This window comes from Arachis hypogaea, chromosome 16, assembly GCF_003086295.3.
Source record: "Arachis hypogaea cultivar Tifrunner chromosome 16, arahy.Tifrunner.gnm2.J5K5, whole genome shotgun sequence".
NCBI classification, from domain to species: Eukaryota; Viridiplantae; Streptophyta; class Magnoliopsida; order Fabales; family Fabaceae; genus Arachis; species Arachis hypogaea.
In genome coordinates, this window is record NC_092051.1 from 147,552,132 (window position 1) to 147,564,846 (window position 12,715).

At 32.1% G+C, this 12,715-nt stretch overlaps 2 protein-coding genes across 3 annotated transcripts; one reads left to right on the forward strand and one right to left on the reverse strand.

The window, feature by feature from the left end:
- Nucleotides 1-456: 456 nt before the first annotated feature.
- Nucleotides 457-7,420, reverse strand: LOC112805970 (uncharacterized). The gene is made up of 3 exons (XM_025848285.2): nt 7,156-7,420; nt 6,829-6,886; nt 457-2,251 (listed from the first exon to the last, which is right to left on the reverse strand). The coding sequence occupies exons 1-3, from the start codon at nt 7,418-7,420 to the stop codon at nt 457-459; spliced, it is 2,118 nt and encodes a 705-aa protein (XP_025704070.2).
- A 745-nt stretch (nt 7,421-8,165) lies between these two features.
- Nucleotides 8,166-11,158, forward strand: LOC112697700 (uncharacterized). Of its 2 annotated transcripts, XM_025750989.3 has the most exons (6): nt 8,166-8,623; nt 8,795-8,887; nt 9,059-9,109; nt 10,062-10,126; nt 10,219-10,359; nt 10,900-11,158. In XM_025750989.3, exons 1-6 carry the CDS (start codon nt 8,462-8,464, stop codon nt 10,907-10,909), a joined length of 522 nt encoding a protein of 173 aa, XP_025606774.1. In that variant the 5' UTR covers nt 8,166-8,461; the 3' UTR covers nt 10,910-11,158. The 2 variants fall into 2 exon arrangements, with proteins under 2 accessions (XP_025606774.1, XP_025606775.1); XM_025750990.3 differs by lacking the exon at nt 8,795-8,887 and having other exon boundaries at nt 8,223-8,623.
- The last annotated feature ends 1,557 nt before the right edge of the window (nt 11,159-12,715 follow it).

A 12,715-nucleotide genomic window follows, 5' to 3' on the forward strand; every position in this document is an offset into this window, starting at 1 on the left:
TACCTCCAAAAAGTGAGGACACAGGGACTGAAATTTTTAAAGACAGAGACTGAAACTTTAATAATATTTTATACCTAAAATACCCTCATTTCAATTAATTAATTTCAGTTTTATTTTTTGTACAAATTAAATTAGAGTTTCATTCTTATTTTAATTTCTTTCTCCCACTTTACACCAAACAGAATACTGAGATTTATTTCTGTCTCTGTCTCTCAGTCTCAGTCTTTCAGTCTTTGTCTCTCCACCAAAACGCTACATAAAGGATGTCGTTTATATTTTACTTGGGTGTTAAAATGGAACAGGAACATTTTACTAGCACAACCAGTGACGGACCCAAAAAATTTATGGTGGGGGGCAAAAATAATACACATTATTATCAAAATATATATTAATTTAAATTTAAAAATATAAAAGTGCACATTAATTATTTGAATACAAAAAAAACCAAAAATTACATTAGCTGCTAACTTTCTTCGCTTCAAATCTTGAAGGTACTTCTCTTCTTGTTTTCATATTTTGAAAATGTTGAATAATTGTTTCATTATCAACTTGATTGAATGTCTCTCTTTCTATATATGTAACCAAACAATCATTCAACCACTCATCTCCCATTCGATTACGAAGTTGACTCTTTATGATATTCATAGCAGAAAATGTTCTCTCAACTGATGCTGTTGCCACAGGTAGAATCAAAGCTAATTTCAACAGAAGAAATACCAATGGATAAACAATATGCTTTTTTGTCTCAACTAACTTTTGAGATAGTCCACTAATTCTATTTATATTTGAGAATTGATCATCAAGACGCATATCCAATATAAAATTCTCAAGTTGACTATCAAGTGCCAAAAGTTGAGTAGAAGAGAATTCATGTGGATAAAATTCAGCTAAACGAAGCAACTTCTCCTTATCAAATGCAAAAAATGAGTCACTTGGATTCAAACAAGCTATACAAAGAAGTAGCTCGGTATTTACCTCTGTAAAACGATTGTTAAGCTTTTGAAGTTGTCTATCAATCACTTGATAAAATAATTCAACTTGAAAATGATGCAAGTTTGAGACCTTTTGGATTTTGCGCCTTGATCTTCCTTGTGATACAAATGTATCATTCATATTTGGAGCAAGAATATTGTGACTATCACAAAATAGTAAAACTTCGTTGAGCAAAGAGGACCAACCATCGTCTCTTATACCTTGCAATCGTTGCTTGGACACTTTAACCAATGTCATAGCATTTATAATGTCTTGATCACTTCTTTGTAGAGTTTGAGACAACTCATTAGTAATTCCTAATATACTTTTCATCAAATGTAAATTGAATACAAATTCAAAAGATTGAATATGATTCAATAATTGGCATGCTTCAACTCTTTGTTCAGGATTATTTCCATCTTCCTCAATAACTTCAAGAACTTCTACCACGGAAGAAAAAATAGAAATCAAGCTAAGTATTGTACCATAATGTGAGCCCCATCGAGTATCACCTGCCCTTTTCAATGTTGTTTCTTGATTTAAGCCACGCCCACTAGAAACATCTCTATTTTGTAATGCAACAATTGTCTTTTGCATTTTACTTTCACGAAGCATGTCTTTACGTTTACAAGAAACTCCAACAATATTGCACAAACGAGCAAGCAAATTAAAAAGTAGTGAAATTTCGACCTGTTTCTTTGCAACAACCACAAGTGCTAATTGAAGTTGGTGAGCAAAACAATGAACATAAAAAGCACAAGCATTTTCTTTCAAGATCAAACTTTTTAAGCCATTAAATTCTCCCTGCATATTAGTAGCTCCATCGTAACCTTGTCCACGTATTCTTGTTAAACTTAAATTATGCTTTGTTAATAAAGATTCCAAAGCTACTTTTAACGACAACGCATTTGTGCTAGAAACATGGACAAGGCCAAGAAATCGCTCCATTACAATCCCTTCTTTGTTCACATACCGCAAACAAACAGCCATTTGCTCTTTAACAGAAATGTCTCGAGCTTCATCAACTAAAACAGCAAATAAATCATCTCTAAGATCATCAATAATAACTTTAGTAGTTTCATTTACAGCAGCTCTAACAATATCTTTTTGAATTTTAGGTGCTACTAGCTTAAGGTTTCCATGAGCATTTTTGAAAACATGATCAATCTCTGTATTATGTTGAGCAAGAAAGTCAAGAAGCTCCAAAAAATTACCTTGATTATTTGAATTGTGCGATTCGTCATCACCACGAAAGGCCAATCCTTGTCGCAATAAGAACCTAATGCACTCAATTGTTGCTGTTAAGTGAGTTCGGTAATCTCTTTTAGCTTGGTCTGAATGCTTTTGAAAAATAACTTCAATATGTTGTTTTTACTTCATGAGTGCTTCGCATTTTCTTTGCACTATCATGATTTCCAACATGTGTTTGTAATCGCTCCTTCTTTTTCCAATTTGAAAAGCCCTCTTTTACAAAAGCATCACCACTCGCACCATCAGGTTTCATAAGATAGCAACAGAGACAAAATACAGCATCTTTTGAAATACTATATTCCAACCAATTGCCAAATTCATCAAACCAATCAGCATTAAATCTACGGAGAGAAGTTCCAAAATATGTTTATGGAAAATCATGTTCTCTTGGTTGACAAGGACCTTTTTGCAAATAAGCTCGTCTAACTTCATCTCTGACATTTGGATCATAATTTGAAAATTTGGGTCGTTGTCTAGGATCAGCTACCAGACTTTTCACATTGAATTCTAAGAACTTCTTTTTATTAGAAGAGACTAATGGAGTGACTTCAGATTTTAGTGGTAGCTTTCTTTTGAAATATTTCTCCATTACTATTTCTAAAAATAAAAATATATATTCTAAATTAGTAAATTGATCAATTCACTTTAAAAATTTATATGCAATCTAATTACATATAATAGAATAGAACGAAAGATAAACAAATAAATAATAAGGATCACTAAATTGAGAATAAAATAAAATATATAAATTCATGAAAAGAATAAAAAATAGATTAATACCTAAACTATAATTGTTTGAGTTTCCGCTAAATTCAATGATTGTAAATTTAGAGACCACTTTAAATATTAACTCAAATTTAAACAATTTTGAGTTTCCGCTTATAGAATAATGCTTAATATATCATATGCGAATACTCAATAATAGCTATGATCTTAACCAAAAGAGAAACCTTTATTTCCCCTTAGTTTTATTGTGCTATACTGCTATGTGTTATTTTACATTGACAATAAGAAGGTAAATATGTCCCTTAGAAGCACTTTGATGGGTTAAGTATAATAGTGTTGTAGGACTAACAAATTTTATTATTTTAGATCATCAATTAACTAATATTAATATTTTTGTATATAAGTTTAGAAAAAACTGAAATACAACAGTGTTAAAGACTAAATACTAGTCAAATGTTAGCTAGAATTTATTAAAAAACACTAGCCCCCAAGACTTTATGTGGAAAAAAAAATTGTATAGTTTATAGTATTAAAATGGACAATATCTTCAAACAAGCAAATTGAGCTATATATTAAAAGAATTCATAAAAATATTGTATGATATTCTTAAACAGTTAAAAATTTTTCTAATCTTTAACATATTTTATCACCTAAAATTAAAATTTAACTACTACACTTGGTAACCTTAAAGTCTCAATGATAAAAAAGAAATGTTTAAAAAACACTGAAATTTAAAAAAAAAATCAAAGAGAAGCTAAATAAATTATTCAAAAAATAAAAGTTAAAAACTTCCTATCATAATATAGAGCATCAAATTAAAGAAAATGAAATTTGCATGAGTATAATGATGGAGATTTGAAGGTAAGTTAGGAAATGGGAGGCAGATAAGGATTGTGAAGTGTGATGTGTTTGTTGACCAGTGGGATTTTGGATTTGTGCTCCTTCTTTTGCTATTTCCATGTTCCCATCTCTTCTATCTTTTCTTTTCTTCCTCACCAACCATTCATCCATTCATGTTCGCCATCACCACCTTTGTCTTCATTTAACTACAATATATTCATAATTCATGCCTTAGCTTTATTTGTTTATTTATAATTGTAATCATTGTAAATAAACCTGGTTTTCCTAGACAATGATTACAATTATAACTACAATTATAAACAATGATTATAATTATAAATAAACTTGGTTTTCCAGCAAAATTTGTAAATCTGGTCTAGATCCCTCTTTTCAACATAGTAACTTTTGTAAGCTAATTTGATAGAGAAACTGCCCTTTGGTTCTGATAGTCATCCTAAGGAATTGGGAAGCTTTATAAGTTCGAATAATATCTATAACCTCCTATGGGAGTAGTTGAGCTAACCTCTTTCAATCTCAACAACCTTCCATTTCCATTGTAGCATAGGTTGCTAAATCCTTATCAGCTTTGTCTTCTCCGATTTGTTCCAGTGATAACTCGCTCAATTCTGATATACTATGAATCTAGTGAGCTTTCCAAAATTTAATGTTCTTACCATCCCCAATTCTCCAGATTAAGTTGCTTTGAAATTGGTCTCAAATTTTAACAATACCTCTCCAAACATTAAAACAGTTCGCTTTTTTAATAACCTTTGGAATAAAGATGTCTCCACAACCATATTTCACCTTCATTACTTTCATTCAGAGAGCTTGATCATTATGCACTAGCCCCTAAGCCAATTTCACGAAAAAATGGTTATTTGATTATTGTGCCTTGCGCAATCTTAGCCCTCCTAATTCCTTTGGCTGGCAAATGGTATCTCAATTCAGGAGATGAATCTTCTTGCTCTCCACATTAGACCCCCAAAGAAAATATTTACATATTTTTATCAATTTTATTACAAACTTCATTGGGCATCTTCATCGTCTGCATAGTATAGCTCGGAATAGTAGTCAAAACCGCTTGAACAAGGGTGCATCTCTCGACAAGGGAAAGGGTCTTCATGTTCCAACTCGACAATTTGGCCTGCATCTTGTCTAGAATTGGTTGAAAATGGTGTTTTCCGGACTTCTCATGGATGAGCGGTATGCCGAGGTACTTTCCTAAATTGCTGGTTAGTAGAATATCGAGATCGTCACTGAACTCTTCTCTTCTGTTGTGAACTTGTGATTAACATTCTTAGAGAAGAAGATGCAGGATTTACTGGGGCTGACTTTCTGACCAGAAGCTTTACAAAAGGTCTTTAGCACTTCCTTGATGACTCGAACCTGTTCCTTGTTTGCTTCCGCGAAAAGAATGAAGTCATCAGCAAAAAAAAGATGAGACAAATGAGGATCATTCCTAGTTAACTTAATAGGTTTTCAGTTTTTCTGCTCTATTAAAGAGTTAATAAGTTGAGAAAGTCTTTCAATACATAAAACAAAAAGATAAAGAGATAAGCGATCTCTCTATTTAATGCCTCTTGTTGGGTTGAAATTCTCTGATGGAATCCATTCCAAAGCAAGCTCATAATGGGAGAGGAGATGCAGAAGTGAATAACATTCACAATATTCTCTGGAATGCCAATATCTTTGAGAGTATCAATGATAAAGTTTCAATTAAGACGATCATATGCCTTCTCCAAATCTATTTTGATTGCTATGAGCCCTTTACCACTAACTTTCGTCCTTATAGTATGGATCACTTCTTGTGCTACCATGATATTATCAGCACTAATTCTTCCAGGGATGAAGTTGGCCTGGGTATTAGAAACAATGTATCCCAAGTGCGATTTTATTCTTTCTGCAATAATTTTAGTAACAATTTTGTAGCAGACATTAGAGAGACTAATTGATCAAAACTGAGCAAAATTTTATAGGTGAGGAGACTTTAGAAATGATATATATTAAGATTTGGTTTGCTCTAACTATATTTTATGAGTACCTAAAAATCATATGCACCCAACTGTTTTATATATTAAGTGTTTATTTGAGTGTTATTAAGTTAGTAAAAAAAATTAATAAAAAAAGACTCTTTATTTTTAATGTATTTGGTAAATTTTTATTAATAAAAATAAAAATACTAAAAAAACTTTTTTTTGAAAAAACTACCATTTATATTTTTTTAGTTATTTTTTAAAAGATATTTTTTATATAATAAATAAATAATAAAATATTTTTATATTATTATATCTAAATATAATTAATAAATAAATTTTTTTACATAAAATAAATTAATTTTAATTTTTTATAAATTTTTTTATAAAAAGATAATTCAAAAAACATCTTTTCTTATTATAAGCTCACCCAAAAAAAAAACCTAAAGAGTAAAAGACAAATAGGTTCCTAACCTTTTAAAACGAGGACATTTTTGTTCCTCAAGATTGGAAAATACATTTCGATCCCTCACGTTTTAAAACGCGTGACAATTAGATCCCTCCGTCGAATTGGGCTTCAAAACGGCACCGGAACATGCTGACTTGGAAGGGTAGAGTGTTAGGTGTCCGTTTTAGTTGCTGATGTGGATGGAGAACAAATTTTTAATGGACAAATTAGTTCTTGATGCCTAACATCTTGCCTCTGCCATCAATTTCTGCTCAAAGACCCTTCTACTCTCCTCATTTTGATTATTCTAAAACTTGTTCATAGCTTGCTCCTATTGATTCAAAACCTCCATTTCACTATACAAATTCTTAGTGTTACTAACATACTTATCCATCTTCCAAACCATACCTTCCATATACTTAACCAAAAACCTTAATTCATTGACATCTATGACCCCACTCACAATATCACCATATATACATGCTCAAATCTTTGCAATGCAGAAATAGAACACTTCTTCCTTAACCATATTTATGTAAGACTATATATATAAACACTAGCACTAAAATGAAGACCAAAATTTGAGAGTTTTAAACTAATTCTAATCCTAACACATACAGTAATACCTGCCAGGCTTTTTCGAAAGAAGCAGCAACCTTATATGTGTATGTATCACCTGTGCAATACCATAAAAAATTGCATTCCAAGAATTAAGTCACTATTTTCTGGAAGTACAAAGATTGGAGATCATTCGATATATCAAAAGCATCATCCAGATGCTTGAAATTGACCTTGAAATATACACACAAACATACTAAACTGGGACCACTAAATACACAAATTGTTAATTTACCATCACCTTCTTGGTATGGTTGAAGTTGTATATCCGAACATAGCACATACATATAAGACAACCAATTGAGAAGAAACCAACATCAAGCTAACCAATATCTTTTTCCGGAGCTTGGTTGAACAAGAACCTTGAGGTAGCCATATCACCAGCCTTTGCATAGCCATCAATCATGATCGTGAAAGAAGCAACACTCTTTTCTGGCATAGCATCAAGCACTACCCTAACATTGTCCAAATCTCCCACCTTAACAAAATCCCATATCATCGCAATCCATGATGCCACATTCCTCTGAGGCATTTCATCAAACAGTCTCTTTGCCTCCACCATATCCCCAACCTTCACATAGCTAACCACCATAGCCGTCTATGAAACTACATTCTTCTCAAACATTCCATCAAACACCTTGCGAGCGTCACCAATATTTCCACATTTCCCATACATATCAACCAAATAGATTCCAACAAACATATCACCTTCAACCCCCACACCTCAATGCCGAGCCATGGATCAATTTTTCTTCGCAGGATCTGCACATGCTTGAATAGGCCTTAATCACAGAAGAGTAAGTGTACCTATCGGAAAGAGACTCATGTGCCTTCATGCGAATAAAAACAGAGAAGGCATCAAAAAAGTAACTTCCTTTGGTGTGGGCTCTGATGAGGGAGTTCCAGAAAAAAGGAGAAGGGCCAAGGACGCGGTCGAAGGCGGAGGTGTAATATGAAACAGTGGCAGCAAAGGAGGCGGAAAGGAAAATGAAGCGGGAGATGATGAGGTGATCTTGCTCTAGACCTCGTTAGATGATGGAAGCGTAGACTTGGTGGAGGTGATGAATGGTCTTGCAGGCCTTAAGAAGGGTGATAATGGCGGCAGTTGAACGCGTCGGAGAAGAAGAGTGTCTAACTATTGAATCCATCGGAAGAACGGTGTCGTTTTGGTCTTAAGAGACGAATTTGACTACTAATAATTTGTCCCAATCCACTTCAGACACGTCATTCTCTACTCCTCCATGTCAATTGGCTCCGTTGCCATTTTTTGCTCAAAATGGACGGAGGGGTATAATTGACGACCGTTTTAAAACGTGAGGGATCGAAATGTATTTTCCAATCTTAAGGGACAAAAATATCCTCGTTTTAAAAGATTCGGGACCTATTTGTCTTTTACTCAAACCTAAATTTACTTGATCATAGAAACTGGATTGATATGTGAGGAATCAAAATCAAATCTTGGAAAAATTCTTCTGCTTTCCTGGCCTCTTTCGTGTTGATTAAGTTTTCGTACTTGGATTCTGTTTCTTCTTTATTTGGATAGTGGCTGAAAACAAGGATTTGGGATTAGTGCACATTTAGGTCTCGAAAATTCTTCTTGGCTTCCAATCTTCTTATTTTTGAGAAAATTATAATGGCCGCGGCTTGCAAGCGATTGGCACAATTGAGAATGAGTTCGGGGATTTCGTGCTTTGGGGCCTCAAAGTCGTCTTCTTCCAACTCAAGTCTCCGATCATTTTCCCAATTGTTGAAATCAGATGGACGACGCTTTTTCTTGGTTGACACATTAACCCTTGTAATTTACGCTTACCTTCTTACCAATTTTTATTCTTTCTCCTTTCATGGCTTTCTTGCTCACTTATTTGTTTTCTAACTAGTTACAAATTTATAATTTTAAGAACGATTGGATATGTCAAAATAAATGAGTAGTTTGGTTTTGTCATTGTTAATAGCTTTTTCTTTTTAGGTTAAGAAACTCGAGGCGCAAGGAGTGCCCAGAAAGCAGGCTGAGGCAATAACTGATGCCTTTACTGAAGTTTTGAATGATAGTCTTGATAATGTACCAAAAGCAGAGATGCAGAGGCCGAGGCCCTTTTGATGTTTATATATTTTTTATGCTCCTTTGTTGTAATCTAAAATACACGTTTGGTTTACTACTATTAACATAAGGTTTTTTTTCTTCTTTTTCTTTCTTTTTTTTTTTTCTCTTCATGTGTTTGAATTTTGAAAGACCCAAGAGTCCAGCTCATCCAAATTGAAAGCAGAAGTGCAGAGCTCAAAGGTATTTAGAATTTGTGTTTGCAATTATGGTGATGAGATGAAACTAGTAGTATAAGTGATATTTAGAATATTGCTTACTAATGTAGTTGACAAATAATAGTAATCCTTACCAAGGAATTCTTTTCCACATTTGCATACTGATGTTGGGCATTAGGATATATGTGTATTCCACATTTGCATACTGATTGCAAAGCATCCGTTTTTAGATATTGTCCTGGACAACAGTGATACATTCTAATACAGTGGTATGATTGATAAGTTACCTCATTAAATGGTGTTGGAATTTGAGAGTAACAACTTAGTTCTTTGTCTTTTTAAATGTAGCGATGTTTCTGATGTTAGTTTTATCCTCGTTGATATCGGGATAAGAATAACAACACTGGGGGAATTATGCTAACTGCTGATAACTAATATTTGCACATGAAAATATGAAAAGCAAAGGATGAAAGGTGATGATTTTAAACACAAGAATTTAGTAATATATGTCATTCGGTAAATTGCTTTTCTCTAGAATTTAAAATATGGTTTGTTGAATGCATATTGTAATCATTCTCAATGTTCATCTCATTTAAATAACAACGGGGCATTTCTCATTCTCATTTAATCATATGATGAGATATTTGATTATATTGATATATATCTATGTCTTTGCATCTTAAAGTAGATGCATGGATTTAGGGAGCATTAGTAATTCAAATGGCTATTGCTATTGAAACAAATTATGTGTTGAAGAGTACATATATTCAAAAGTTTGATTCGTTCTTTGCAACATTTATATGTAAAATTGTATAAAGGGCGGCTCTAAACTATGGAAATTACTTTGGTTCTTGATAATTTTCTTTCTACACTATTTCTTGTTTGCTCATGTAATTTTTTCTCAACTTCTAGTTATGTTGAGGTTTTTAATTTGCACTTGCCTTGTGCTGTTACATGATGGAAAATTTATAATGTAGATGCAATTGCTACATGATATTGGGAAACTAAGGACTACCATGAGGAAGAATTCCAGTGAATCAAGGTACATTTTAATTTAACTAATTAACCAGGGTCGCTACTAGTTTCTTTTGCACTTTATCCTCTTTAAATTGCAAGTTCAGGATTGTGACGCAGGTATAAGAAATCTGAATTTGCTGTTGATCTCGAGAAATGGTGGAAAGCAGCACAATATGATGTTATGAAATATTGCATAGGAACCTTTGTTTTAACATGGGGCATTGGACTTACTGTTCTTCAGCATCTTGAATCAACCAGGTTGTATTCCTACTTAACACAATACTGGAGTAATTGATGGCAAGATAATATTGTATGTTCTATAAAGAATTTTTCTATCAATCACTGTAGTACAGTAGTTTAGGAGCAGAAGGTAGAAGCTCCCATTAGACACCAAAAGGGGCCATTTTTTTAAGCCTTAAGTGTTTTCATATTCTTTTATTCATTTACTTTCCGTTGCTTGAGGGTGTTTCTGGATCGGATCTAACTCGTAAATCCGCAATATTTATCTGCGTCCGTTTTAATTTTTGCGGATATGACTGGGTTCGTCCATCTAATCCGGTTCGATTCGCAAATAAATAAGTTTGGATCGCAGATTTTCCACCTGTATTCCCGGTTTGATCTGCAGATCCACGGATCTGCAAATTAAATTTAAAAATATATATAATATTTAAAGTAGGTAACACTAATTAAAGTATATATCACATCTTTCTTGTATTAGTGTATAGTTTACTTAGTTTGCTTCTTTTAAAATATTCTAACCACTAACAAGTTTCAGTTTCAATTGGTATTTCTTAATAGGAGTGGATAGTTGCTAAGATGAATAAGGCTTCACTTGATGGAGAAGAGAAATGTCAATTGAAGAAGTTTTTTTATGTTGGGTCCTGCAATACTGCAATTATGCAATTTTAAGTTTATGTTATGTATATATTTAAGTTGGTTTACTTTGCAATTTGTATTGCACTTTGGAGTGTTAGTATATTAAAATAGGTATTATTACTTGTTTGTTGTTGGAATGTTGGATAACTAGATTTGGTTTTATTTCTATTATTATTATTCATGTGTGTGGTTTTATTTTTATTATTTAAGGAAATAGTGTTTAATAATATTTTGGAAGTAATTAGGTTTAATAAGAGTTAATAGTACTTGCCTTTTCTTATTGTTTGCAGGCTCTTGATCCATTGCATCGTTAGTCTTGGTCTTTTTTTTTTCCTTGTTGTCCAGATAATACACTATCGTACAAAATATTATTAGAAAAAGTGGATTATTTTAGTTTCTAAAAAAATTAATACATAAAATATCTTAAGATTTTATTTCAACAATCAGTTTTCAGTTTATTTTTTTATGGAGTAATTATCTAAATCGGTCTTTAAAATTTTTTAAAAAATATTAGTAATATTATAGTCAAATTAACTTTTAAATTTAAGTTAAACCTATTCGATTTTTAATGATATTTTTTGAAAAGAAAAATATTATTGAATCACCTCCGCTACATACATAATTATAAATCCAACAAAAAGAGATGTACAAATAATAAAATTTCTTCACACCATAAAATGGATCGTAGAAAATGTTGTGATTGATTTGTATATTAACATTTTTTGGGATTAAAATGTTCGTTTTAAAATTTTTGGGAATTGATTTGTGTAATTACTCTGTTAAAAAATGAATTGATGACTGATTTATCTGTTGGAATAAAATTTTGGGATGTTTTTGTGTATTAGTTTTTTTTAGGGACTAAAATGGCGCTTTTAAATTTCTTGGAGACTTATTTCGGTAATTACTTTTTATTATTTTTTTCCGGAAAAAATCCTAAACGGCTTCTGACAATTATCTCAAAAGACAACGAGGCCCTCAACTAAAAAAAATCCTTTTTGGCCCTAATCTTTATTTTTATGAGACTGGTTAACCCATCTATCAATATTTTCTATCTGTATTAACGAAATAAGCCTATATGGCATGTTAAACTGTTGATTCATCCATTAAGAACCAACTAGGATTAACAAATTTTTTTCTGTTAGGAGCCTCGTTGTTTGTTAAGGATAATTATTAAAGCCATTTATTTTTTATTTTTATTTTTTTATTATTTTTTTCAAATACATTAGCTAAATTTACGGTATAAAACTAAAAAAATATATTAGTGATTAATCTATCACATAAATATACTTTGAAAATAGATCATTAACAGAGGAATTAATGCATCTCACAAAATTAAATATCAAAGATTAAAAAAGATATTTTTTTGTTTGGGATTTGATAACCCTTAAAAAAAACAAAAAACTATTAGAGATCGAATCGAGTATTCACTCATTTTTTCTGCTGGCTATATTATGATAATTTTATGTTGAAGATTTGAGGCAATTTGATCCCGTGCTAGTATATGTCTATCTATCTATATCTATTAAAATATAAAAAAGTTGGAGGGACGGTACATATGCAAGTTGGTACAGATATATAGATATTCTTTCTGTTTCACTGCCAGATCGACAGATGGAAATTGGTGTCAGGACTTGTCTGGCGTGATGGAAGGTGGTAGCTATAGCTAAACCAAGGCTGTCTGTTTCTAGTATTAGTAGGGTGGACTTCTGGATTGAGTTATGGCAACATCAGATTGGAT